The sequence below is a fragment of the Heteronotia binoei genome, chromosome 15 (genome assembly GCF_032191835.1).
Source record: "Heteronotia binoei isolate CCM8104 ecotype False Entrance Well chromosome 15, APGP_CSIRO_Hbin_v1, whole genome shotgun sequence".
NCBI classification, from domain to species: domain Eukaryota; kingdom Metazoa; phylum Chordata; class Lepidosauria; order Squamata; family Gekkonidae; genus Heteronotia; species Heteronotia binoei.
Genome location: NC_083237.1, coordinates 26463759 through 26490756, shown reverse-complemented (window position 1 = coordinate 26490756; position 26998 = coordinate 26463759). Strand labels below are relative to the sequence as shown.

Here is a 26998-nt window from a genome sequence, read left to right as displayed (position 1 = left end):
AAGAGCCGAGCTAGAATTCAGATTGTTGAGGAGACCTGGGTTCTTGGAGGAGGGGTGGGATAAAAGCAGGGCTTTTTTTGAGTAGGAACACAGTTCCAGCTGGCTTGATGTCAGGGGGTGTGGCCTAATATGCAAATGAATTCCTGCTGGGCTTTTTCTACAAAAAAAGAGAGCCCTGGATAAAAATATAATATGGTTATGGTAGCTGTCTGCAAGCTAGTTTCTTATGATAGCCACACCCACAAGAGCTATATAGGATTTGTTTATTTAAAAAACAACCCAGGGATTTGTGCAATCTTCTTCCTGCAAAACAGACAACATGTACAATTGTAGTGTTGTGCCCAGGAGTTGCCAAAAGGGAAATAAATGCACAACTACTGGAAGCATTTGTTGTTGTTTTTTTTTAAAAAACCCCACTAAATGTCTGCAAAGCGACTGAGCCTGGTAGAGAGTATGTTTGGTGGTGGGTAATGATGGCACAGCCAATAAGCAGTAGGTGTCCATAATCCTCATGTGACCACGTTCCAACGTAGTCATGGTCAGAGCATTGGACCTGGAAGGCAGGAGAGCAGGTCCCTGCGGTGGGAATTTAGGCCAGTCGCTCTTACAGAGGCATACTTATTTGACTAGATGAAGGGCTGTGGCTCAGTGATAGAGCAGCATGCAGAAAGTCCCAGGCCCAATCCCTGGCACCTCCAATTAAAACAATGGAGGCCCAAGTAGCTGCCACTGCCAAGTCAGCATTTTACCATCTGTGGATGGCAAAGCAGTTGGTCCCCTTTCTCGAACGCGACGACTTGGCAACAGTGATCCATGCAACGGTCACCTCGAGACTGGATTACTGTAATGCTCTCTACATGGGGCTGCCCTTGTCCCAAATCCAGCAACTTCAGCTAGTGCAGAATGCTGTAGCCAGGCTGTTAATGGGAGTTCCTTTATGGAAACACATCCAGCCTGTGCTGAATGTGCTGCACTGGCTACCAATAGGGTACCGGAATCGCTTCAAGGTGCTGGTCATTATCTTTAAAGCCCTATATGGCCAGGTTCCTGCATACCTTAGGGACCACCTTTCCCTGCACATGCCCCAGCGAGCACTTCAGTCTGGGTCTCAAAACCTGTTGACAGTTCCCAGTATCAGGAAAGCAAAGCTCAAAACAACGAGAGCCAGGGCCTTTTCTGTTGCTGCCCCTTGCTGGTGGAATGAGTTGCTGGAGGAGGTTAGGGCCCTGTGAGAGCTTTTACAGTTCTGCAGGGGCTGCAAAATGGCACTCTTCCACCAGGCATTTAGAAGAAGATATTGGATTTATATCCCGCCCTCCACTCCGAAGAGTCTCAGAGCAGCTCACAATCTCCTTTACCTTCCTCCCCCACAACAGACACCCTGTGAGGTGGGTGGGGCTGGAGGGGGCTCTCACAGCGGTTGTCCTTTCAAGGACAACCTCTGAGAGAGCTATGGCTGACCCAAGTCCATGCTAGCAGGTGCAAGTGGAGGAGTGGGGAATCAAACCCGGTTCTCCCAGATAAGAGTCCACACACTTAACCACTACACCAAACTGGTAACATCTGCAGCAATGGGACTAGCCCATAAGAACACCACCAATGGCCTACTGCACTACCCTATGGCGATCCTGAGACCTCTGAGCATAGCTAAGCACCAGAATTTTAATCCCTGCCTGAAGTTACGATAGTAGCACATGCAAACGTTTTAAATTGTTTTTATGTCCTATGTTTTTCTTGTTGTTTATTGTATCGGTCACACTAACGTGTTAGTGTCGACCCTTGTGAGCCGCCCTGAGCCTGCCTTTGGTGGGAAGGGCGGGATATAAATTAAATAAATAATAAAAGAACCAGGTAGTAGGTGATGTGAAAATGCAAGACCTGTACTTGAGACCCTGGAGAGCTGCTGCCAGTCTGACTAGCCAAGATGGACTCTGATGGGCCATGCCCATGGATCTGATTCAGAACAAGGGAGGCAGCATCACGGGTGCTTCTACTCAGTGAGGTTGGAGCAGTTCTGAAACTCATCCCCCCCCCCCCCCCGCTTTTATGCAAAAATGGATTATGTGGATTACCAATTAATCTACAGCCAGTGGGAAGACCTGCATTTCCCAGATTATCCCACAGCCAGTTCAGGGGCAATGCCATATTCCTGACGAGAAAAACTCGAGGATTGCCAAAACACTGTTTGGGCAAAAGGAATTCCAGCGGTGGAGGAGGAGCAATCGGTGGGTTGTAAGAACGTCCCCATCTTCGCAGAAACTTCGCTTCAGAGAACTGCAGGCACAGGAACGCGAAGCGGGATCCCTCCTCTCCCCCTTCCAATCTAATTAGCGAGCTGGGGATGTTGATTTCCTGCTTCCCTTCTTGAAGGCCACAGCGGATCGGCGGGACCAAGTTTTAAAAGTTGTTTTACCGGCGGAGGCCGTTCCTCCCCGCCCCTCCCCAGCCAAAAGGTGGTTTTGTTTGTTGAGACGAGTAAATCCACTAGAGGGAGCCGTCAGCCCGGCCAGCAGAGTAGGCAAGCGTGAGGAATACAAACTAGGAACTGGCCGCAGAAGCTCGCTAGATGGCGCTGCGCCTTGCTCAATCTCCCCCTGCCCTCCCCCCTCCCATTCCCCCCATCACTCCCCCCCCCCATATCCCGCGCGGCTAAGCCCTGATGTTCCGCGCTGCCTCCCGGCGGCGCCCCATTCCCCGCCAGCCTCCCTCCCGGTGCCAGCATGGGTGCTCGGCGTCCCGAGCGGTGAGCGCCGCCGCCGTGGGGTGGGGATCCGGGGGCCCGGGGCAGGAGTGATGGGGTCCCCCCAGGGCTACCGGGCGTCGTGGTGGACCTTCCTTCTGCACCAGGCGCCGCACATCAACTTCCAGTTCGAGGCGGTGGGGAGCGAATTCGCCCCCGAGGACTGGGGCTACCAGCAGGTGGGTGCCAAGCCGGAGCGAGCGCGGGATTGGACGGGGGCAGGTGGCCGCGGATCTGCTGGCGGAGAAGAGAAAGTGCTCGCGGGGAGGCGCGGGAGAGGGAGAGATGGGATGGTGGAGGAGGGATGGGTGGTTGGATCGGATGGATGGAGCTGCACAGGGGCCAGGGAAGAGGAAAGCAAGCGCTTGGCTGCCTGTGCAAACATCTGGATGGAGGATGCAGAGCTCAGTAGAGAGCAGAGAGATCCGAGAGGATGGACGGCTGGAGAAGGGAGAGATGGAAAGATTCAACATCAGCCGAGCGGGGCGGTGGGGGGGGGGGCAAAAAAACCAGGGATGCGGAGAGAAATGGGAAAGGCAAGCCAGAGGCAAAAGGAGATGCCCCCGGGGAGGATCATATCTGGAGAGAGGGGAGGCAGGTGGAAGGAGCCCAGGAAGGAGGGAGGGAGGGAGGTGCATAAGCTGTGAGAGGGAGGGGACGGACCATAAGAGATACCTGGAGAAGGAGGGGAGGGGAGGAGAGGGCGAAGGCACTGGAGGTGGAGGGGAGGGAAGGGAAGGGAAGGGTGGGCGGATGGAGTGGGTGGTGGGAACACAAACCTGACAGGGAAAGATGGAGGCCTGGATGGAGAGAGAAGGGAAGAGAGAGACAGATGGGAATGCGAAGGGATGGAGAGGAAGGGGGGCTGGAGGGAGGGGGAACCTGTGGGGGAGTTCAGAGGAGTCTCTGTACCTGAGAAACTCCAGCTTCAAATTCAGGGAGTCTGAAGGACCAGACCCAGCTGTTGAGGGATCTGGATTCCAACACCCTTCTCTTATTTGATTGAGATCAACCTTGCCTCTGAGTTTATTTACTGACTTTGTTTATACCCTGTCTTTCTCCCCAATCGGGACCCAAAGTGGCTTCCATCATTCTTCTCTTCCTCCATTTTCTCCTCACAACAGCCCTGGGCAGGAAGTTAGGCTGAAAGTGTGTGGACTGGCCCAGTTTGTAGTGTATCCATACAGCTGCCCACCTAGGAGTTTTCTGTTGTAGGCAAGTGGGTACCACTAGCCTAAAGAGAGCACTCAGATAGAGAAATGAACCTGCATGAATGTGGCAGGGGCAACAATGACTTTTGTGACTGAAGAAATTAGTGCCAGCTAAGGAGGATTGTAGAAGACAGGACGGCCTGGCGTGACTTTGTCCATGGGGTCGCAAAGAGTCGGACTCGACTGTGCGACTGAACAACAACAACAACAAATTGTTATGACGGGGTGATGCACACAGCTCTCTGTACCTGTGTAACCAAAAACAAACTACAACTGTTGTGTGAACCAGGTTTCTAACTCCCCTAATGGCTTATCTATGCATCTTTGTTTACAATGTCATTTATTTACTCTCCAGACCCAAGTGCTGTATAAGGTGACAGTTGGTACTTTTATTTCCACACAAATACGAGCAAGCTCACTTTGAATTTAGGATGAATTTAGGAAGAAAATTGTGTGAGGGAAGTTTTACTTAAATCCAACCTGTTTTACTTCTATCCAACACAAAAATAGGCTTATTCTTAACCAAAACCAGAAAGGGTATATGTTTGAAATTTATCCAACAGAGAATCTTGGTATACATTGCAATAAATAGGGTGGAATATGGCTTCCCAATAGTCTTCTATCTACCTAATTTGTCTAATGCCAGCCTGTGGAACTGCCCACCTCATGATTTGGACAATGCAGAGAAATGTAGTGTACAGTACTGGATTAATAAACTCTCTAAAGCAGTATCGCTAACTTGGGGGAGGTGTGGGAGAGATGTGCCTTCCCCACTTGTGGAATATCTAATTACGTGAGGGAAGATTTTCATGAAATTACATTATCACGTGCATTCATGTGATAATGTAATTTCATGAAAATCTTCCCTCATGTAATTCTCTCACAAAACTGGCTCATACGGAATCAGACGATTGGTCCATTAAGGTCCATATTGTCTACTCAGACTGGCAGCAGCTTCCCAGGCTGAGGTCTTTGCCATCACTTCATACTTGATCCTTAATTGGAGATGCTGGGGGTTGAGCCTGGGACCTTCTGCATGCCAAGCAGATGCTGTGCCACTGAACCACAGCCCCCCTCCCCAACCAGCCTCTCAGGGGTGCGTGTGTAAAAAATGAAGTTACACCCAGAGAACCCTCCAACCCAGTATTGTTTCTCCAGTGATGAGTTTTAACAGGCTTTAAATCAACCAGGAAGCTTGTGGAGTAAAACCATGTCACATTGATTCCAAGCTCCATCCACTGAAGATTTAGATCTGTCATTGTCCATCTTTCTGCAGTCATCCCTAACAGCCATTGAGGGTTCTGTCCCCTGTGAATTCATTAAAGCCCCTCCCCCTACCTCATTTTGGCACTGAGTTATGTGCTCAGCAGGTTCGCCATATCCCACAGCAATTAGTTTCACTGCCCAATTGGCACAAGAGTCAAATACATTGTTAGACAGGCCACAGGAGGCAGTGGCAGTGATGTATTCGGGCATTAACTGGCACACTGGCTTTGCACTGAAGGTTCCTCCCCCTCAGTGTGAAAGTAATAGAAACCACCTGTAGCTCGGGTTACATTTGTTCTCCTGGAAGTCTGTCTGGAAGTGTGACATCAGATGAGCATGATGTGAACTACGCAGATGGTTTCCCACCTGTTCCTTAACGAAAATGTACATCTAGTGGCCAATAAATCCACTGATTCCTTGAAAAGAGCAGTTGAGGGAAAGAGATACCATCTTGTGGTCACAGCATTGTGGATGCCTTTAAATACTTAGTGGTGGGCACTATTCTGTCAGGGTGCAGAAAGGAAGGTACTTGGAGTTCGAGACCTAATTGTCTTTGGGGCTGAGTGTTAATCTGCCCATTGTGAAGAACAAGGTGTCTTGAAGGATTGTTTTCCTTATTTATGTCGTTTGTACCCTACCTTTCTTGCCGGTGGGGACCCAAAACAGTTTACATCATTCTCCTCACAATATTTTCTCCTCACAACAATCCTGTGAGTAGGTGAGACCGAGAATGGGTGACAGGCCCAAGATCACCCAGTGAGCTTCCATGTAGAGATTTAAATTAGGATCTCCCAGATCCTAGTCTAACTGCTATATCACACTAGGTCTCCGTTCTGAACTACTTCCTATTACAGCCAGTGGTAGGGTTGATAGTTTCCAGTAGAAAATGCACCCTCTATGGGGCAGTTGCAAGCTTGGGGGCTTGGGGGCTCTGGGGCATGATGCCTTCCAGTATACCACCACTGAGCACACTGCCTCCGTGTATTTGCCCCCCCCCACAAGTACATGCATACATGTCCAGGAGGGAAGAGTGGAGCACAATAATTTTCATGGTGTTTTAAGCCCATCAGCAGAACAAAAGGCTCATGAGATATCGCAGAGGTCTTGGAATGATCTCTCATTCTTGGTGGAAGTGGACTGAGCATCCCTCTCTGGTCAACATCCCTCCTGTGGCAGTGAATTCAATGTGTTAATCACTCTTTGGGTGATTCTAACCTGTGGAGTTTGGGGAGAGCAGAGTTTGGGGAGGGGATGGCTTCAGCAGAGCATAGTACCATAGAGTCCACCTTCCAAAGTCACCATTTTCTCCAAGGGAACTGATCTCTGTCATCTGAAGTCAGTTGTAATTCTGGGAGATCCCTAGGCACCACCTGGAAGTTGGCAGCCCAACACAGTCGGTGTTTTCATCCCGTCTCTACATCCCGTAGCCAGATCCCACCTTATTAAAAAGGGGTTCTAGATGAACTTAAAAACAAGAGCCCTGCTGGATCCAACCCCTGGTGGTCCATCTAGTCCAACATCCTATTCCACACAGCAGCCAGCCAACAGAACAGAGAGGCTGAGGCTCTCCCAAGAGAGTGACCCTTTGTGCTGGTATGCAGAGGTTCGCTGCCTCGGACTATGGATTGTCCACCAGCCCCTCCCGCTTTGAAACTCGGTCAAATCACGCTGATTAAGCTCTCTCGTGTCAAATCGACTTTGCCCAATTCAATTACAGAATTTGGGTTTTCTGGTCACACAGAATGTAGGACATCAGCCGCCTCCCCCTCTCCTGCAGCCTGGTTTCTGAGACACTGAGGAGAGAAGGAGAGGTTCTCCCAGCCCTTGCTTCTTCTTATATGCCTTCAGCTCTTTTTATAGCTTCCTCTCTCTTTACACTTTCTTTCCAGACATCTTTTTAAAAGATGCAGATGTGAGATTCAGCCTCATATAAATAATTTACCTTTTTGATGGCTCTTTATCTTGGCACATCTTCACACCTCCTGACGCTTCCTGGCTGTTTTACTGTTGAGCTGTAAAGAGTTCTCGCAACCTTAATTTGTCCCACATTGAGGTGCAGTCAGCATGTGTGTGTGTTGGGGGGGGAGGCTGTGGCTAACCTGCCACCAAAGACTTGGGAGAGGTGCCAGCTACATTGCATCTGCTGTTTTCTGCACAGCCACTAAACCATCTATAAGGACAGACAGAAGCTTCCTCTCTTCGCTGGCTCTTGGAGGAGTATTCATGGAACCCTGTTGTTCCTTCTGTTGACAGTTCTGTTGACTGTGAGCAGGGGTGGAATTCTAGCAGGAGCTCCTTTGCATATTAGGCCACACACACCCTGATGTAGCCAATCCTCCAAGAGCTTATAAAAAAGACCCTTGTAAGTTCTTGGAGGATTAGCTACATCAGGAGGGTGTGGCCTAATATGCAAATGAGCTCCTGCTAGAATTCCACCCCTGACTGTGAGTGCTCTGTGTGCCAGCCACTTGTGCCAAACCTGCCCCCTGCCTCCTCCTGCAGACTGGTGCGCTCACTCTACACTAAATAATGTGTTTTACATCTGGATTTTTACTGTGTGAAAATAGCAAAAATCCGGATGTAAAATGCATTATTTAGTGTAGAGTATGCTGACCCATCTGAGGCCACATCCATCTGGTCACTGACCTCTGCATCCTGAATCAGTCTGGTACTGGTGGCACCTTTGACCTTTCTTCTGGGCAGTTTCTCACATTCTCTGACTTCCATGGATAACAGATTTGTAGGGCCATCATCCTCCCAGTGGGGGCTGGAATTCTCCTGGGATGACAACAGAGATCAGTTCTCCTGGAGAAAAAGGCAAATTCTGTGGTATATCCTGAAGTCTAGGAGAAACAGAAGTCACTCCCCAAGTACTGCTCCCAAATCTCTAGAAACTTCTCAAGCCAGAGCTGGCAACGCTAAAGATTTGGCTTAAAAATTTCTCTCCCCCCCGCCCCGCCTTCAGAATTACACTCTTCAGATTTGCTAGTATGCTGATTTGGAAGTACTTCCATATGGAAGATTTGCTCCACCTCATTCCCAAACTGGAATGGGAATTTTTTGAGCATCCTCAGGACATCATTCTCTGCTTGTGCTCCTTCCATTACATTCTGTACTTTGAAGAGATGCCAACCTCCAAGTGGGACCTGGGGATCCCCCAGAATTACAGCTCATTTTCGGACTACAGTATCAGCTCCCCTGGAGAATATGATCCTTTGGAGGGTGGACTCTGTGGCTGTGTACTCCACTGAGGTGTCTGCCCTCCCCAGGCTCTGTCCCCAAATCTCTAGCAGTTTCCCATCCTGGATTTGGCAACCCTACCCCCCCCTTCTCCTGCTGATAGCCAGCTGGGACCTGGCAACCTTATGTTTCTGGAAGTCAGCCCCAGTGCTTCCCAAACAAACTCTGCTCCAGTTTTTCAGGAAATATCACAGTCAAATCAGGTTCGGCCATGTGTGGTTGAGAAGGGGCAGATTTCCAAACCTTTCCTGCCCTCATCCACTGTCATCTTTCACCCCATCTGCTCACACCTACCATTTCTCCCCTGCTGTTTTTTGGGTGTATCATTTTTTAAGAAATGAGGAGTAGGTATATCCCTACTACCATTTTATTTTTAAAAGCCCTCTGGCACTGCAGGGGGCAATGGTGGGTGCAAGGATATACATACATCACAGGACTTTTTTGTAGAGAAAGCCCAGCAGCAACTCATTTGCATATTAGGCCACACACCCTGATGTCACCATTGTTTCACACAGGGCTTTTTTGTAGAGAAAGCCCGGCAGCAACTCATTTGCATATTAGACCACAACCTCTGATGTCAAGGCAGCTGAAACTGCATTCCTGCTCAAAAAAAGGCCTACATACATGCCATCAACTTGCAACTGATTTATGGTGACCTGAGCAAGGAGCCGTCAAGGCAAGTGGGAAGCGGAGGAGGTTGGCCATTGTCTTCTTCTGCAGTGTCTTCCTTGGCCATCTCCCATCCAAGTACTGACCCTGCTTCACTTCCAAGATCACTGCCCTCCCTCCCTACAAGGATATAAGGAAGACATTGTGAAGAATCTTCTGGTGTGTGTGCTCTGTTGTCGCTGTGAACGTCTCAGCACATAGGGCAGAAAGGAGGTGACAGCCTGGTGTCACCTCCATATTGAAACAGGCGTTGACAGTATTAGTGTGTTTGTATTTGGGACATGATAACCAAACTGAGTAAGAGAATATGCTCGGTGACATCCTGGCATGGCATACCAGTGACTCAAACATTTAGTGTGTTCACTACCATACCAAAGTCCTTTCATTTTAGGAAGGGCATTTTGTGGCACCTTGAAGACAAACAGCTTTGTCTAATGTATGCTGCCCTGAATTTCAGGAGATGAGGCAGTAATAAATAAATAAATATGTATATGAATGCGTAGACTTCCATGATCCACTCCCCCAAATGCACCCTTTGTGAGCTTCATCCCCTGACACTTTATGCCTCAGTCAATCTGTTCGTTTTTAAGGTGCCACCAAACTCATCTTTGTTTGGGCAGCAACAAACTGACGCGACTGCCCCACACTGGAATTTTAATTCAGGAAGTTTACTTTGTGATTTCTTTTTTTTTTTCCAAATGATTAAATTCACATTCATCAGATGCCCCAAATTATGATAGACATCAATGGCTGTGGATAAAAGCATGCATGAATCCCCTCGGAAGTCAGTGTGAGGCATGCACTCATTCGTGGTAGTGGTGGCGGCAGGTGCAGTTAATTGGCAGCTGATTTATGGAGACCCCATAGTGAGGACAGGATGGGGAGGAGGGAGGAGGGAGGAGAAAATTGCCACAGGACTGATTGAAGCCCTGGGTGGGCCGTGAGTTTGACAGCCCTGACTGGTGTTGTGAAACACCTCAGCCTGAAACCTGGAGAGCCACTGCCAGTCTGAGACTAGACAAAACTGACTTTGATGGATCAAGGGTTTGCTTCAGTATAAGGCAAGCTTCAGGTGTTCTTCATGTGTTCATTCTACAGTAGAGTTGCAAACCTCCAGGTAGCACCTGGAGATCTTCTGCTGTTACAGTTGATCTCCAGATAACCACATTTAGCTCACCTGGAGAAAATGGCCGCTTTGGAGAGTGGACTCTATCGCAATATACCCTGATGAGGTCACTCCCCTCCCCAAAGTCCACCCTGCTCAAATTCCATCTTCCCCAGGCTCCACCTACAAATCTCCAGGTATTTCCCAATCCAGAGCCGACAACCACATCTATAGCAGGTACGTGGACCGTCCTGTGCTAGGGTTGCCATATCCCCCCAGCCACTGGCAGGGGATGAGGGATAGGGTTACCAAATCCAGGTTGAGAAACTCCTGCATATTTGGAAGTAGAGCCTGAGAGGACAGAGATCCTGGTGGGGTACAACGGCATAGAGTCCACCTTCCAAAGCAGCCAGTTTTTCCAGGGGAAGTAATCTCTATAGTCTGGAGATGAGCTGGAATTCCAGGGGATCTCCATGTCCCACCTGGAGGTTGGCATCCCTATAACCTGTGCTAATTTCCAGGCGAAAGTTAAGCAGTAGAGTTTAGCCCCATGGGAAGCTGTTGCCACGAACCATCTGTAAGATTTCCTCCTCCCCCCACCATCTCAAAGTCATTTGAACTTCCATCCTGCATACCAGAGTGGGGTTTGCCATGTGAGGATCGAGCCCTGTTGACGACAATAAGATGAGGCTGGTTCACACCAGCTGAAAGCTTTGGCTTTGGGATTAAGGGATTCAAATATTGAAAGTGCTTTTTAAAACAATCGGATCAAATTAGCCAGATTAATGAGCGTCACGGGAATCTGTGCCTAGAGTATAGCGGGGGAGGAGGAGAGAGCGTTTGCCTCAACCTGTTCTGCATGTAGGTTTTAGACGTAAGGTTTTCACCTCCTGTTTTCTTGCTCCCCACTATCAGCCTTGTTGATTCACATATTTACGTTCTGTTGACTGATCAATCCATCTCTCTCTGTCTCCCTCTCACCCGCATCATTCTGTTTTGTCTCCCATTCACAAGTATCGGAGGCAATTGTGTTTTCTTAAATTTTCAAAACAGCTTGGAAAACAGTTAACCTGCTAGGCTTTGGTTACAGCTCCTACGATGGAAACTAATTGCTTGGACAACTCATTGCTATGGACAGATATTGCTGGTGTGCATGCCACTATTCTATGATAGGGATGCCAGCCTCCAGGTGGGAATATGGCCCACCGAGGTCCCTGTCCTTTCCAGGTTCCATTTCCAAATCTCCAGAAGTTTTCCAACCTGAATCTGGCACCCTACTCCCCTATCACCTGCTGGTGGCCAGGGGACACCGTAGAAACCATTACATCAAGTTGCCATTTCACAATCTAGAGATCTCTACAAATGTTCCAAAATAGCCTCTTCTTTTGGCTGTCTTCTTGAATTTGGGCCTGTTGCAATATGCTTCACCCTCATCAGCAGTGAAAGGTCGCCAGTAGCCCTTTACATTTGTTAACATTTTTGGTGCTACTATAATCCTCTCAATACAGGGGCCATTTTGTGTGAACAGGACAATGTGTGTATTTTCCAGAGTCGGTACATACAATTGGAAACCCAAGTTTGTTGCAGATACGTGTTGGTGTGAACCAAAGCTGGAGAATACATACTTGCATTCTAGGGTTGGCAGCCTCCAGATGGGCCTGGGGATCTCCCAGAATTACAGCTGATCTCCAGACTACAGAAATCAGTTTGGCTGGAGAAAATAGCTGGTTTGGAGGGTGGCGTGAATAGTACAGGAGTGGCCAAACTTGCTTAACAGAAGAGCCACATAGAATAAATATCAGACAGAACCAGAAGACATGAACATCAGATGTTTGAGAGCCAGAAGGAAGGGAGAGGTGGAAAGAAAGCACCTTTTCAAGCCAGCCAACGGGGTGTTGGGGGCTTCAAGAGCCACACAATATTTGTGAAAGAGCCACAATTTGGCCACCCTTGGCATGGCATTACGCCCTGCTGAGGTCCTTCACTCCTCAAACCTCGCCCTCCTCCAGCAATTTCCCCACCAGACTTGGCAACCCTAGCAATGCCCTATTCACCCAGAAGGGTGATTACATGTATCAGGAGGAATGCATGTAGCACACTTTCTGATGCACAAAGGAGGTGCACCAAAAGGTACTGATTGAAAAAGGGGACTGAACTGTGGACTGTCAGAGGAATGGGGAAGGATGTAAAGTGGCTGCATTATTCTCTCAACACCTCAGCATGTTAGAGGCAGGATCCCCAGGCTGAAATCTGGTGCTTTTTGCAGGCCCACCCAAATGACATGGTTTTGTACAATGGCTCAACTCTAGGTAGGGTTGCCAGCATCCAGGTGGGGCCTGGAGATCTCTCGCTTCTACAACTGATCTCCAGCTGGCAGAGATCAGCTCCCCTAGAGAAAATGGCTGCTTTGATTGGTGGACTCTGTGGCATTGTGCCATGATGAGGCCCCTCATGTCCCCAAACCCTGCTTTCTCTCAGATCCACCTCCAAAGAGAGCCAATTTGGTGTAGTGGTTAAGTGCATGGACTCTTATCTGGGAGAACCAGGTTTGATTCCCCACTCCTCCACATGCACGTGCTGGAATGACCTTGGGTCAGCCATAGCTCTCGCAGAGGTTGTCCTTGAAAGGGCAGCTTCTGGGAGAGCTCTCTCAGCCCCACCCACCTCACAGGGTGTCTGTTGTGGAGGAGGAAGATAAAGGAGATTGTAAGCCACTCTGAGACTCTGATTCAGAGAGAAGGGTGGGGTATTAATCTGCAGTCTTCTTCAAAGTCTGCAGATATTTTTCAACACTCACCTGGCAACCCTATCTCTTGGTTTGGGGGTTTTATTTTTCCAGGAGTCCTCAGGGAGATAGAGATAAATGGAGAGAGTCTTTTTGGCCATTTCAGCTAAAAGCTTAGAAAGCCAAGCAGACCTGTCTCACAAGTGAGTTCTCAAATGATCCCTCACACAGAACTAATTCGGTGGGCCCAGGAGAATGGAATGCAGGGCCATACTCCTCAGGAGAGTCAAGGGCTGATCCCAAATGTCTGGGGAATCAGATAGGAAGCCTTTCCCATCTTGGATCTTCTAGGTTTGGGACAAACTGCAGTCTTTTTTCAGGGGGGGAAATGTTGAGGCCTGTTTTGTGAAATGGTTTCTGTGACAAATGTGCTGGGAGGGGAGGGGGGACAGCATCTAGGGGAACACAGAGCTAAATGTGCAGAAGGCTGAGGAGGACTGGGGCAGAAGAACCGTGGGAATCTGTAGGTGTTTGAAGCATCCGAGGGAAGAGCCAGGGAGGGAAGCCATGGGTGCCTCCAGACTGAGCAGCAGTGCCATCCCACCCTGTGGCTGAGGGGGCGGGAGTTTGTGGCAGCAGATTTCCTCACAGTGCCAGTGATGAGGCGAACACTCCAACTGCTGATATGTAGGTCATGCTCAGCCTCACAGCTGCAGCTGATCCAATTTGCCATGTTGGTGTGCCTGTGTGTGTGTGTGAGGGAGAGTATATGTGTAGAGGGGAATGAAAGACACTCACAGAATTGACAAAACACAGGGATTCATGTTTCTCCATCTCTCTGTGTCTCTCCCCTTGGTCTCTGTCTTCTGCATATTCCGATTTGCCTTTCCTCTCAGCCTGAGACAAAAAGGAGCTGTGTGTGGTTATTATTCAAGAGATCTGCCAAGGCACCCTGCACAGTCTCAGAGGCACTCTCTTTGTTACTCTGCTTCATGCGTTTTAGGGCTGAGGGCTTAGACTGACAACAGGTTCTGGGGTTAAGCCCTGACTCACAAAACCTTGTCTGTTCATAAAGTCTAGCCAGCATGACAGCATGTATTCAACTACAGCCCAATTCACATGAGTGCCACTGGGAAGAGGAAAAAAAAACCCTCTTGTTGATCTGCACATGTGAAATACAAAAAGTGAATTTTCAGTGGTTTCTGAATGGACTGATTACAACTGCAGAGAGCCAGTGTAGGTTGTGGCTAGAGAGATGGACTAAGATCTGAGAGACAGGGCTTTGTAATCCCCACTCTGTCATGGAATCTCCCTAGGAAAACTTGAGTCAGTCACTCATTCTCAGCCTAACCTATTTCACAGGGTTGTTGCAAAGAGAAAACCTAATCTTGGTCAGTTCCGCAGGGTCTGCAAAACTATCCTCTTCCAGCTGGCCTTTAATTGATACGGAGCCTACATCATAGATGGAATACCGTCGCACTGTAAAATCTAACAAGATAATATCTAGATCTGAGTACTAAATGATACGTTGTTTTAATTTCTGAATATATATAATTTTATAGAATGTATATTTTATAATATGTATTGTTTTAATTCTGTGAGGTTTTATGCTGTGAGCCGCCCTGAGCCTGTTTCGGTGGGGAGGGCGGGATACAAATCAAAGCAAATAAAAATAAATAAATTGTTTAATTTATTTCACTGATATCCCATTTTCTCCCCAAAGGGAACCAGAAAGCAGCTTTCATTGTTTTCCTCTCTTCTATTTTATGGGTGCATTACGGGCTTGAACAGAACTGTAGACCAATGGGTGTATGAAATGAAAATGTGCGGGTACCCAGATGTTGTCTGGATGAGTTTGAACACGGACCACAAGCAGAATTCCAGGGGAAAGGGGGATGGACAGAAGATGGGTTATGTAGGGTTGCCAGCCTCCAGGTGGGGCCTGGAGATCTCCCGCTTTTACAACTGATCTCCAGCTGGCAGAGATCAGCTCCCCTGGAGAAAATGGCTGCTTGGAAGGGTGGACTCTATGGCCTTGTACCTTGCTGAGGCCCCTCCCTTCCCAAAACCCTGCCCTCTCCCAGATCTACCCCCAAAGTCTCCAGGTATTTTCCAATACAGACCTGGCAACCCTAGTGACCAGATGAGTGGACAGAAGAGAATTTTTTTATGGGTGGAGTGATGGGATCTTAGGGAATAGATGAATGAATGGCAATTTGGGGTTAATGTAGAGAAGCATGTAATTACATAGCTGCTAATGGTGTGTCTTTTGGAGGGGAAGGGACTGTCCTCTGCCTCAGCCTCCAGACTGCGTGGCAAGAGAGAATAGTTCGCTAGATAGGCACACTGACCTTTCCTTCCTTTAGATAGATCCAGGTGGGCAGCTGTCTGAAGAGGTGTGCATGCACCCGAAAGGTTACATTCTGAATAAAACTTTGTTGGTCTTAAAGATGCTACTGGACTCCTACTTTGTTCTTTCCTTCCTGTATTTACTCTTCTGCCCCTGTTCCCTTTGAAATGTAGATTGTGCTCTCAGGGACGACTTCCTTCCTTCTGTTTGCTCTCTCAGACGAAGCGCCCCCTTCTCCCTGCACACACCAAGAGGGACGACATGCTGTCCTCTCTTGGCACCATGAAGCAGATGGCCCTCCTGCCATCTGCTGCCATCCTTAGCTAGTAAGTTAGTACTCTATCCTATCTCTCCTCTTTCCTGTCTAATGCGTACTTCTAAAATAGAGAAGTATTTCTCTTTTAGATTTGCAGTGTGACTCTGCGTAGCTTTGTAAGCTGGCTAACCTGGCGAAGAGACGCTGCTGTGTTTATTTGAAGCACTCTGCTCTTTGGTGGGCACTGGACTGACTCTACCAGTTATAGTGTCTGCACGAGCATTTGTACCGTGGCTCCATGTGTGCCAAAAAATCTGATGCTTTAGATGCAACTGCTAAAGTCTTAGAGCCTGGAGCAAACTGACCCCCCCCCCCCACATCCTCCAGCCACTATCTCCCCCCCCCCCCCCGCCCTGCCAGCTGCTGTGGGCGCAGATTGTGGTGTCTAAGCCTGAGGCAAATTGTCAGATTGCCTGTAATCTGTTTGTTTGTTTGTATGTTTGCAGGATGGGTGGGGAGGGTGCGAGAGGCAGAGGAACATTTCCCTCCATCACATCTCTCCGGGCGATGCCTCAGGCAGTCCCAGCAAGCAGGGGAAGCTTTTACCAGCTGTATTCTGAGCCTGAGAGGAGCAGTTGGGATGTGTGTGTGTATGTGGACCAGTTCGGGGTGGGCGTATAATTGAGAGAGAAGAACTATGCCATACTCCCTTAATGCAGGGGGGGGTGGGGGTGTTTGCAGGAGCTTCTTTAAGGATATGTAGTTTCATTCCTGACATTTTATCTAAGGAGATTGTAGGGCCCGGCCCCAATAACCAAAAAAGAACGGGCTGTCAGTATTCTGTGGCGATAAAATAAAATGAACTATTCAAGGCTTAGTGGTCCCAAATCTTCAAATTTTTCTCCGATCATAAAACTGGATTTGATGACCTCATGAAAACTCTTAATCAAAGAGCCTAAGCCTATATAAGTTTGGTGATGGAAAGTGCCGACAAGTCGTAGCCGACTTATGGCAAGCCCCTTGGGTTTTCAAAGCAAGAGACACTTGAATGCTTTTCTCCCATTTCATTGTATCTGAAGAAGTGTGTAAGTAACACAAAAAAACTTATGCCTTGAATAACAATTTGTTGGTCTTAAAGGTACTACTGGACTCTGACTTTATTCAGAGGGTGATTTGACATAGCCTGCCTCTGCATCGCATCCAGGGCTTTTTAAAAGCAGGAATGCACAGGAACTCAGTTCTGGCTGGCTGTCAAGCATGAGATTTCAAAATAACCAGTCCTTGGGTTTTTGAAACAAAGTTTGGTTTATTGATAATCCATGTGGCTCAGTTGAGCTAGGTATTGGAACTGATACTTAGTAACAACAGAATACAAGCTTTAAAATGGCACATCAAAGGTTCTATAAACAATTCTACATTCACGTGTGAAATTCACACTCTAACTTCCTTATCTGTATTGCGGTTGGCTCATCCTGGGTCCAGGCCTCGCTGGGCCTGGGAATGAGTCCCAGGAGGTCTTATCTTCAAAGAGGACATTCCTGCATTTGTTAGTAAAAGCGAAAGAAGCAATGGAGGGGGTTTGCTACTTTGATGTGCCTGAATCTATTTCATGGTTAGTAACAATTCTATGATCTGACTATTATAACAACTAGAAAATTCACAATGCTTGACATACTGCCCCCCCTAAGCTCTTGCTCGGGGTTTGTCTGGGTGCAGCAGGTAAAATCTTTTAAGGAGGAGGGGGCCCCGGAGGTTGGATGCTTTTACCCATTCATCACAACTGGGGGAAAAATACTTCCAGCGTACTAGGAAGTAGAGTACCCCCTGTTTTTCTCTCGCATCCAATATCTCCTGCACCTCATGGTGACTCTGACCCTCCACTTGAATAGATTTGGGCTCCGGCGGGTGAGGATGCCAGCTCATAGCCCCCGGATCTCGCCGAAGAAGGCTGCAATGGAAAACTGGATGGATTTTACTACACAGTTTTGGCAATTCTAACTCCACTGTCACTTTATTTATCACCCTCTTTATTTTGAATGGCCCCAAATATTTGTACACGAGCTTCATGGAAGTCTGTGGCAAAGGCAAGTTCTTTGTAGACAGGAATACAGTTTCTCCTACTTTAAATTCCCATTCTGGGGCATGTTTTTTGTCATAAGGCGCTTTGTAATCCTGTTTGGCCATTTCCAGATTTTCTTGAATTATGGACCACCCTTTCCCTAGTGTTTCCGACCATTGCTGACAAGAGGTGGGTAGCAGTGGGAACTGTTTTCCCTCGTAGCCATTGACAATTTTGAATGGGGTTGCTTTGGTTGAGCTATGGAGGCTATTATTGTATCCATATTCTGCGAACGGTAAAAGCTCCACCCAATTAGACTGCTGGAAGTTCACATAGCACTGTAAATATTGTTCTAGAAGCGCGTTTATGCGTTCCGTCTGCTCGTCCGTCTGGGGGTGGTAGGCAGAGCTCAACCCTTGTTCCATTCCTGTTAATTTACAAAACTCCCGCCAGAAGTTGGCAATGAATTGCGAGCTGCGGTCACTAATGACCTTATCGGGAAATGAATGGACCTTAACAACGTATTGGAAAAACAAATAAGCAAGCTTTTTTGCTGTAGGCAATTTTTTACAGGGAATGAAGTGGGCTTGCTTTGAGAAAGTATTCACCACCACCAATATTACAGTTTTGCCCTGAGAGGCAGGCAGTTCCACTATAAAGACCATAGAGACTACGGACCAAGGGCGTTCCGCAGTGGGAGTGGGCTGGAGGAGGCTGGGGGGTTTCCCACCTCGTTTCTTTGCCATTATACACACCAGGCAAGTGGTCACAAATTCTGAAATGTCCTTTTTCATTTGAGGCCACCAGAATTGTCTATTGACTAGGTGTAACGTCTTCACGTATCCGGAGTGTCCTGACAGTTTATTACAATGGCAGTGTTGTAAGGCCTCAGGGTTTTTGGCACATACAATTTCCCATCGTGGTACCAAAATCCCTCTTCCCCTTTAATCAGGGGAAGCTTTCAGGTCTCCCTTCGCCTTCGCGTTCTGTCTCTTCGATCAGTCTATTGCCCCCCCATGGTTCTGGCACTCCCCATTTCTTTCCCGACTGGGTGGTCACTGCGCCTGCTACGGCGCTGGGGGGAATGACGGAGTCCACCACCTCTTCCCTCTGACTCTCGTGTTGAGGCAGTCTAGATAGTGCGTCGGCTAAGAAGTTTTTCGACCCGGGTATGTGTCTCAGGGTGAAGTCAAACTTCGCAAAGATTCCCGCCCACCGAATTTGTTTTTCAGTTAGTTTCCTCTAGGTTCTTATGATCAGTCCAGATCTCAAAAGGTACTCTCGTGTTGGATATTGAAATCCATTTATCTTGCGAAAATCTGTGCAAAGTCTAAGGCTCCCGTCTTTCTTCTTCTGGAAGAGCACCGGCGCTGCATGCGGGGCGGTAGCCGGCCTGATGAAGCCTCTTTTGAGGTTCTTGTCTATGAACTTCCTCAGTTCTGCCTTCTTGGCCCACCCCATAGAATATAGTTTGGCTTTGGGCAGCTCTTGCCCGGGAATTAGTTCAGTGGTGCAATCGGTGCTTCGGTGGGGAGAGAGTTCGTTCGCCTCCTCCTCGCTGAATACTTTATGCAAGTCTCTGTACTCTCGGGGGATAACTTGGACCTCTTCCACCGACATGCACATTTTCTTGTTTCGGGGAGGAGGGTTAGGCCCCCAAGCCCCTAACCAGTGATGGTGTTTGCACCTTTGGTCGGTAAAGTCTATTGTTTGGTCCCCCCATTGTATGTCTGGTTGGTGTTTGGCTAACCATCCAACTCCCAACACTATGTCGAAGGAGGAGGAGGGGGCGATTACAAACATCTCTACGTCCCAATGATCCTCTATCCCCACCGGCACCCCTTGGGTCTCCTCCAAGCAGGGTTCTCCCCTCATTACTGACCCGTCCATCTGTTCAAATTGGATCGGGTGGGGCAGGGGTTTCCGGGCTAACCCCAAGGCGTCCACTAACTTTGGGGTGATAACTTCCCGTGTACACCCTGTGTCAATTAGAGCTCAGGCATGGATAAAGCGTTTAAGCGTTAAGTTTAGCAATATCAATGGCACAAAAAACAAAGATCCAGTTATTCTCACCCGCAACGGTGCTGTTAGATCCACGACCTGCCTCCCGGCACCTATCAGTGCAGGTCGTTGTCGTTTTCCGCCGGCTCTGTTCCCCACGACTCTTCATTTAAGTCATCCAGAATTATAGTATCCTCGTCAAGCACGATCAATGTTGTGGTGCTCCCTCGAACCGATTCCTTGGCCTTGGTCGAGGTCTTCTTTGGTCCCGCTGCGGTCGGCTTTGGAGTCGGGGGCTCGAGGTTTCTCGGGGCAGTTTGCCGCCAAGTGGTTTGGGTCCCCACATCGGAAGCATTTGCGCACAGGGGGAGGTTTTGAGGTTCCTCCCTGGGCTGCTCCTTTCTTCCCATCGGGCTTGCCCCCCGACTGAGCCTCACGTCCCCCCTTTCCCCCTTGCTGCAGTTGGTGTTGGAGGGCCACTCGCTTCATGTTGGTCTCTACCTCGCCGGCCAGTTGTACCCAGCCCACAAGTGTAGTGGGGTGGGCTTGCTGTAGGGCTCGGTCTAGTAGGCTCGCATTCAGCCCTCTCTGGTACGCTTCAATCTTCATCATCTTGTTCCAACCCCGAACCTTCGCTGACTGGGCTCTGAAGTCGGCCGTGTACTCTCTTACCAACTTCGCCCCTTGTTGCATGTTGCGCAAGGCCGTGATGGCTCGGGTCTCTTGGAGGGGATCTTCGTATTGAGTTAACAGTGCCTTCAGGAACCCGGCCACTGTGTCGAGCTCGGGCCCCCTCGTCTCGTACAGATTCATGTACCACCGTCTTGCTGCTACCTTCAGCTTGGACCTGAGGTAGTCCACTCGGCTAAAGTCATCAGGGAATGTGTTCCCCCAATAATGCATATAGCTATTGGCTTGGATGGTAAAGTACTCCACTTCCTCTGGGTCACCATCGAAGGTGGCATCCAATTCTCGACCCCTTCCGTAGTCTCAAGGGGCTGGGGGTCCCGGTAGTGGTGGCAGGGCCCCCGGTTGGGCCGGTACCACCGGGGGCACTTGAGGTGCCGGAGCTGGTGATGGTACCGGTGGCGCCAGCGCTGCAGGCGAGGCCGGTGGAGCTCTCCCAAAGTCGCACAGCAGTAGCTGATCGATCTGCCTCTGCATCTCTCGCACCATGAAGGTGGCGTTCGCTTGTATTTCGTCCCGTAGTTCTCTCGCCATGGTGGTCACCTCTCCCCTCACGGTCTTTAGGATGTCCATCTCTTTAGGGGGACTCCCATCTTCCTCCTTCAACTCAACCCACGGGAGGGTCGTCGTCAGGTCTAGATACACCCCGTTCGTCCTCGTCCCCCAAGGGACAGTCGTCTTCTCTCTCCTCGGGGTTTCCACCGCCCTTACCCCCTCGCACTGGCCTCAACAGGATGACTTCGTGGTGTGCTGGTGCTTCATCCATCAGGGTTGTGGAGGTCCGCAGTGCCCACTTTTTAGGGGTGATGAACAGTTGTTGTATGTGTAGCAGGGACCAGCGCCCCCCGACTCTCCGAGTCCCCATGATGTGCCAGGGGGGAGTCCGCACCTCGATTCCTTTAAGTGGATCAGTAGGTTCTCTGTTATCTGGTACTCTTTCAGCCATCCGGCTTAAAGTTGCCAGATCAGATGAACTCTTAATAAAGGATCAGTTCCAAAATGTCAAGCATGAGATTTCAAAATAACCAGTCCTTGGTTTTTTGAAACAAAGTTTGGTTTATTGATAATCCATGTGACTCAGTTGAGCTAGGTATTGGAACTGATACTTAGTAACAACAGAATACAAGCTTTAAAATGGCACATCAAAGGTTCTATAAACAATTCTACATTCACGTGTGAAATTCACACTCTAACTTCCTTATCTGTATTGCGGTTGGCTCATCCTGGGTCCAGGCCTCGCTGGTCCTGGGAATGAGTCTCAGGAGGTCTTATCTTCAAAGAGGACATTCCTGCATTTGTTAGTAAAAGCGAAAGAAGCAATGGAGGGGGTTTGCTACTTTGATGTGCCTGAATCTATTTCATGGTTAGTAACAATTTTATGATCTGACTATTATAACAACTAGAAAATTCACAATGCTTGACACTGGCTTGGCATTAGGGGTGCGGCCTAATATGCAAATGAGTTTCTGCGGGGGGGGGTTAAAAAGTCCTGTGTGAAACAATGGTGATGTCAGGGGTGTGGCCTAATATGCAAATGAGTTCCTGCTGGGTTTTTTCCTACATAAAAAGCCCTTGTCGCAACTCTTGACTTCTTTGGTGGCCTGCCAACCAGTGGGCTCCTAAGAAGGGCTGTACCTTCTTAACTTAGATCTGACAAGATTGGGGGGCTAACCTGGGTTATCCAAGGTAGGCTTCCATACCCCCCCCTCCGCCCTGGCGAGGGACCCTTAAATTTGCAGCCTCCTCCCCCGCTCTCCAAAAATCCGGAAGCTGGGGGAGGGGGGAGAAGAACATGCGTGTAGACATCATGTAGTTGTAGAGCTCCTGCAAAGTTTAGAAACCTGCAAACTGATCCATTTGTAAAATGTGTGCCTTTAAGGCTGTGCAGGAAACAGGAAACAGGGCTTCATTGGAAAGAGTCAGTAATAGTTTCCATGGAGAACGGCCCCTCCCTTTCTTTTGCTTTTGCTTTCGTTTTCACAGCAAGGAAAGTTCTGCAGGAAGAAGATCTAGTAAGTATTTGTGTGTGAGAGAGAGGGAGTGGGCAGGGGATTCCCTGGTTTGGAGGCCCTCCCCCCCCCTTTAGAAAGCGTGGGGGGGAGGGAAATGTCTACTGGGCACTCTATTATTCCCTATGGAGAACAATTCCCATAGGGAATAATAGGGAATTGATCCGTGGGTATTGGGGGCTCTGGGGGGGCTATTTTTTGAGGTAGAGGCACCAAATTTTTAGTATAGTATCTAGTGCCTCTCCCCAAAATGCCCCCCCAAGTTTCAAAACAATTGGACCAGAGGGTCCAATTCTATGAGCCCCAAAATATGGTGCCCCTATCGTTAATTATTTCCTATGGAAGAAAGGCATTTAAAAAGGTGTGCTGTCCCTTTAAATGTGATGGCCAGAACTCCCTTGGAATTCAATTATGCTTGTCACACCCTTGTTCCTGGCTCCATCCCCAATGTCTCCTGACTCCACCCCCAAAGTCTCCTGGCTCCGCCCCCAAAGTCCCCAGATTTTTCTTTAATTGGATTTGGCAACCCTAATCCAAGGTCAGGGCATATATGTTTACTTGCACCTAAATCCTGCTGCACTGAACAGTGTTTACACCCAGTTAAGTCTGAATATTGCCATTATCATTATTTGTGTATTCTACTTTTCAAAATGCTTCCAATTTTTTTGAGGGGAAAACTTACAGCATGTGAGCAAAGTAAATGTAAAGAGTTCCTCACTAAAAAAAAAAAAAAAAAATCCTAAACCCCCCAAAGATCACACTCAAATATGTACGACCTCATAAAAATTCATCAAATGGAAGAGAAAAGTCTTTAATGTTGTCTGAGGGATTCTGGCAGAGGCAGACCTATTTATGCATTTTTAATATTAATGTCTTCTTACCATTTTGAAAAGAAAAAAGCTGAAGGCAGTTAACAATGTAGTCAGTATAAAACACAATAATCTTCAAATAAGCAATAAGATACACACAGCATAATACAGGTGGAGAAGGGGATTTTCCTTGATTTTGTTTTCTCCTGGCTGGTTAGGTGCACTGGAAAGTAGGATAGAAAGGACCCTCCCACCCTCCGGGTAGCCAGGTCCATGTTGGAATATACCTGAAGACTTTGGGAGTGGATCTGTGTGGGGTTTTGGGAGGGGAGGGGCCCAGCAGGGTACAATGTCATAGAGTCTACCCTTCCAAGCAGCCATTTTCTTCAAGGGAGCTGATCTCTGCCAGCTGGAGATCATTTGTAAAAGTGGGAAATCTCCAGGCTCCACCTGGAGGCTGGCAACCCTACTTGAGGTAGGGAAAGAGGTCACTCCTTGAAAGAAGTATGTTTCACAGGACTGGTGTTATGCATGTAAGTTTGTGGGAGGTATCAGAATGGAAAGAAGGTATCAGTAAGTAAATAACAGGAGGAATTTATGAGCTAGAGAGGGGTCCCCAACACGGTGCCCGTGGGTGGTATGGTGCCCACCAACACCTTGCTGAGTGACCACGACCAATGCTCCCTCTAAGCTGTGGAGTCTTGCAAGCAAAAATTCTACTTTGTAAGCTATTCGCATTAAAGTTGTGAGCTGCTACATAAATTGGTTTGCTTTGGGGCTAGCTCACACTAACTCAGCTTAGAGGGAACACTGCCCACCATGTGCATTTAGAGAGTGGGTGTGGTCAGATGGGGATCCTGCCCAGCAGGGCTTCAAAGAGGCTGTTGGAGATCTGATTGTATCCCCCAGAATCACACCTATTCTTTTAACTGCAGGGATCAGTTCCCCTGGAGAAAATGGGTGCTTTGGAGGGTGGACTCTATGGTAATGTACTCCATGGAGGTCCCCGTCTGCCCCAGGCTCCATCCCCAAATCTCCAGGAGTTTCCCAACCTGGTTTCACTGATGTTATTGCCCCCCCCCCCCAAATCCCCTGCTTGTGGCCTTGGGGCCTGGCAACCCTACTCACACTCTTCTTTCTTAGTGCATTTTGAAACAATACTGCTCATGTTATCTGTTTTTGGGTTTCTGGGGATGGTGCTGGCGCTCTGCCTCTCATGGTGACTAGTTTGTGGTTGGCTCCACCTCCCATTGTGGTAGAACAAGAATTGAAGAAGAAGAATTGCAGATTTATACCCCACCCTTCTCTCTGAATCAGAGACTCAGAGCAGCTTACAATCTCCTATATCTTCTCCCCCCACAACAAACACCTTGTGAGGTGGGTGGGGCTGAGAGGGCTCTCACAGTAGCTGCCCTTTCAAGGACAACCTCTGCCAGAGCTATGGCTAACCCAAGACCATTCCAGCAGCTGCAAGTGGAGGAGTGAGGAATCTCCCAGATAAGAGTCCGCACACTTAACCGCTACACCAAACTGGTAGGGTTGGCAGGTCCCTCCTGGCCACCTGTGGATAGAGTTGCCACTCTCCCGGTAGCACCTGGAGATCGTCTGCTATTACAGATAACCAAGATAAGTTCCCCTGGAGAAAATGACTACTTTGGAGGGTGGACTCTGTGGCATTATACTATATGGCATTATCCTTCCCTTACCCAAACTCCGCCCTCCCCAGGCCCCAAATCTCCAGGAATTTCCCATCCCGTACTGGCGGGCAATGGGGGTGCATAGCATTGACAAATCCAGTAGGGAAACTCCTCAGGATTTGAGGATGGATCCTGGAGAGGGGAGGGACCTCAGCAGGGTACAATGCTACAGAATCCACCCTCTGAAGTATCCATTTTCTCCAGGAGAACTGATCTCTGTTTTCTGGAGATGTGCAGTGCAGTAATTCAGGAGGGATCCCCACATCCCACTTGGAGGCTGGCAGCCTTACATGGTGGCCATTTTGCGGCTGTGCTCACTCACTGCTTCAGAATTCCAAAAGTGCTCACAGGTTCAGATAGGGTTGCCAGTTCTGTGTTGGAAATTCCTGGAGACTTCGGGGGGTGGATCAAGGAGAGGGCATGGTTTGGGGAGAGGAGGGCCCTCAGCATGCTACAAGGCCACAGAGTCTACCCTTCAAAGCAGCCATTTTCTCCAAGGGAGCTGATCTCTGCTAGCTGAAGATCAGTTGTAAAAGTGAGAGATCTCCAGGCTCCACCTGGTGGAGGCTGGCAACCCTAGCTCAGCTCATGGCTATCTAGGATACAGAGCAGGAGGCTATTTGAGATACCGTCATTCTCTGTCTGCATAGTTTGTTTAAAAACTCTTTGTTTGTTTAAAAACTCTTAAAAAGCCATTCATGAAGACTAGAAAGATTCCCAAAGTAGGAAAGATTTTCAGTTCTTGTTTAATGTGGCCAGTATCCATCTATCCTGTGTTTTCAATCATAGAAGGTCTATGAGCCAAAGTTCTGCTGACCCCTTTCTTTGACTGATAGTTTTATCTTTATTTATCTCTAGGCATTGCTGTTTCTAGCTAGCATCTCAGGCCTATGCTTTGCTATCAGCCTGGTTCTCATCTGTGTCTACCTGATCCGCTTCTGCTGCTGCAGCAACGAAGATGATGAGGAAACCAAGACTCAAAAGGTTTGCTGCGTCACCTGGAGCTGTGTGGCAGCTGTTATCATCTGCTGGTAATTTCTATATTTTTCTGTTTTCCACATTCTCTGCAGCCAGTCTTAGCTAAAATGGCAGTCTTTGGGGTGGGTGGGTTAATGCAGTGACTCGAACTTGAAACTCTGGTAGCCCAGAATCCATGCACCATTTTGTAAGTAGGAATAGAGATAGGAATTTTGCTTTTTGGCTGTACCACCCTAAAGACCACCTGCAAGAACAGTGACCAACTCCAGTGACCAACTCCACCCTCCAACACTGGTATTTCCTCCAGGGGGGGCTGATCTCTGTAATTCTGGGAGAACTCCACCTAGAGGCTGGTAACTAGGGTTACCAAGTTGCCCACTGTGGCAAGCAACCTCCCATCCCCGCATGTGGCCCTGCCCTCGCTTAGTGGAGAGCAGCAGGAGCAAAAACTGAGGAGTGAGAGTTGCACAATGCCATTTCCCCCCTCCCAGTCTCAACCCCCCAAAGGTTTCCAGCTGGCAACCCCAGCTACAGCAGAAACACTACAGCCAATAATCTAGCATGATCAGGTGACCTGAGAATAGGGTCGCCAACCTCTAGGTGGTGGCTGGAGATCTCCCACTACTACAACTAATCTGGTGACTGAGATCAGTTCACTTGGAGAAAATTGCCTCTTTGGGAGGTGGATTTTATGGCATTATATAGCATTTAAATCCCTCCCCTCCCCTAATCCCGCCCACCTCTGGCTCAAGCTCCCTCTAAGGTGTAGAGTCTTGTGAGCAAAAATTCTACTTTCTGAGCTACTGGCATTAACGTTGTGAGCTACTGCATAAATAAGATTGCTCTTGAGCCATTTTTCCTGAGCTAGGTCAAAAATGTGTGAGCCAAAGGCTAAAAAACTGTGAGGTAACTCAGCTTAGGGAGCACACTGGGCTCCACCCCAAAATCTCAAGGTATTTCCCAAACCAGAGCTGGCAACCCTACCTGAGAAGCCAATAAGGTCCTGTCTGGCTCTGTATAATTTACTGGCTCATCTCAGGCCTATCTCACCTGCTACAGACTGCCTGAGGCTACTGAGCGGTCTGCCTTTTTATTTATTTATTTATATTGGGATTTATACCCCGCCCTTCGCACCGAAGTGTCTCAGGGCGGCTTACAACATGATAATTCAAATACTACAATTTAAAACACTTACA

At 48.5% G+C, this 26998-nt stretch overlaps 1 protein-coding gene across 2 annotated transcripts in view; it reads left to right on the top strand.

Annotated features, from left to right (window-relative positions):
* The first annotated feature begins 2639 nt into the window (after nt 1-2639).
* The window catches only part of TTYH1 (tweety family member 1), an 82224-nt gene continuing 57865 nt past the window's right edge, over nt 2640-26998 (top strand). The window contains exons 1-2 of one of the 2 annotated variants that reach the window (XM_060256038.1): nt 2640-2919; nt 25683-25855. In XM_060256038.1, coding sequence (XP_060112021.1) covers nt 2794-2919; nt 25683-25855 — 299 coding nt within the window. In that variant the 5' untranslated portion in view covers nt 2640-2793. The remainder of the gene's footprint in view (nt 2920-25682; nt 25856-26998) is intronic. The other variant, XM_060256039.1, reaches the window with a different exon arrangement.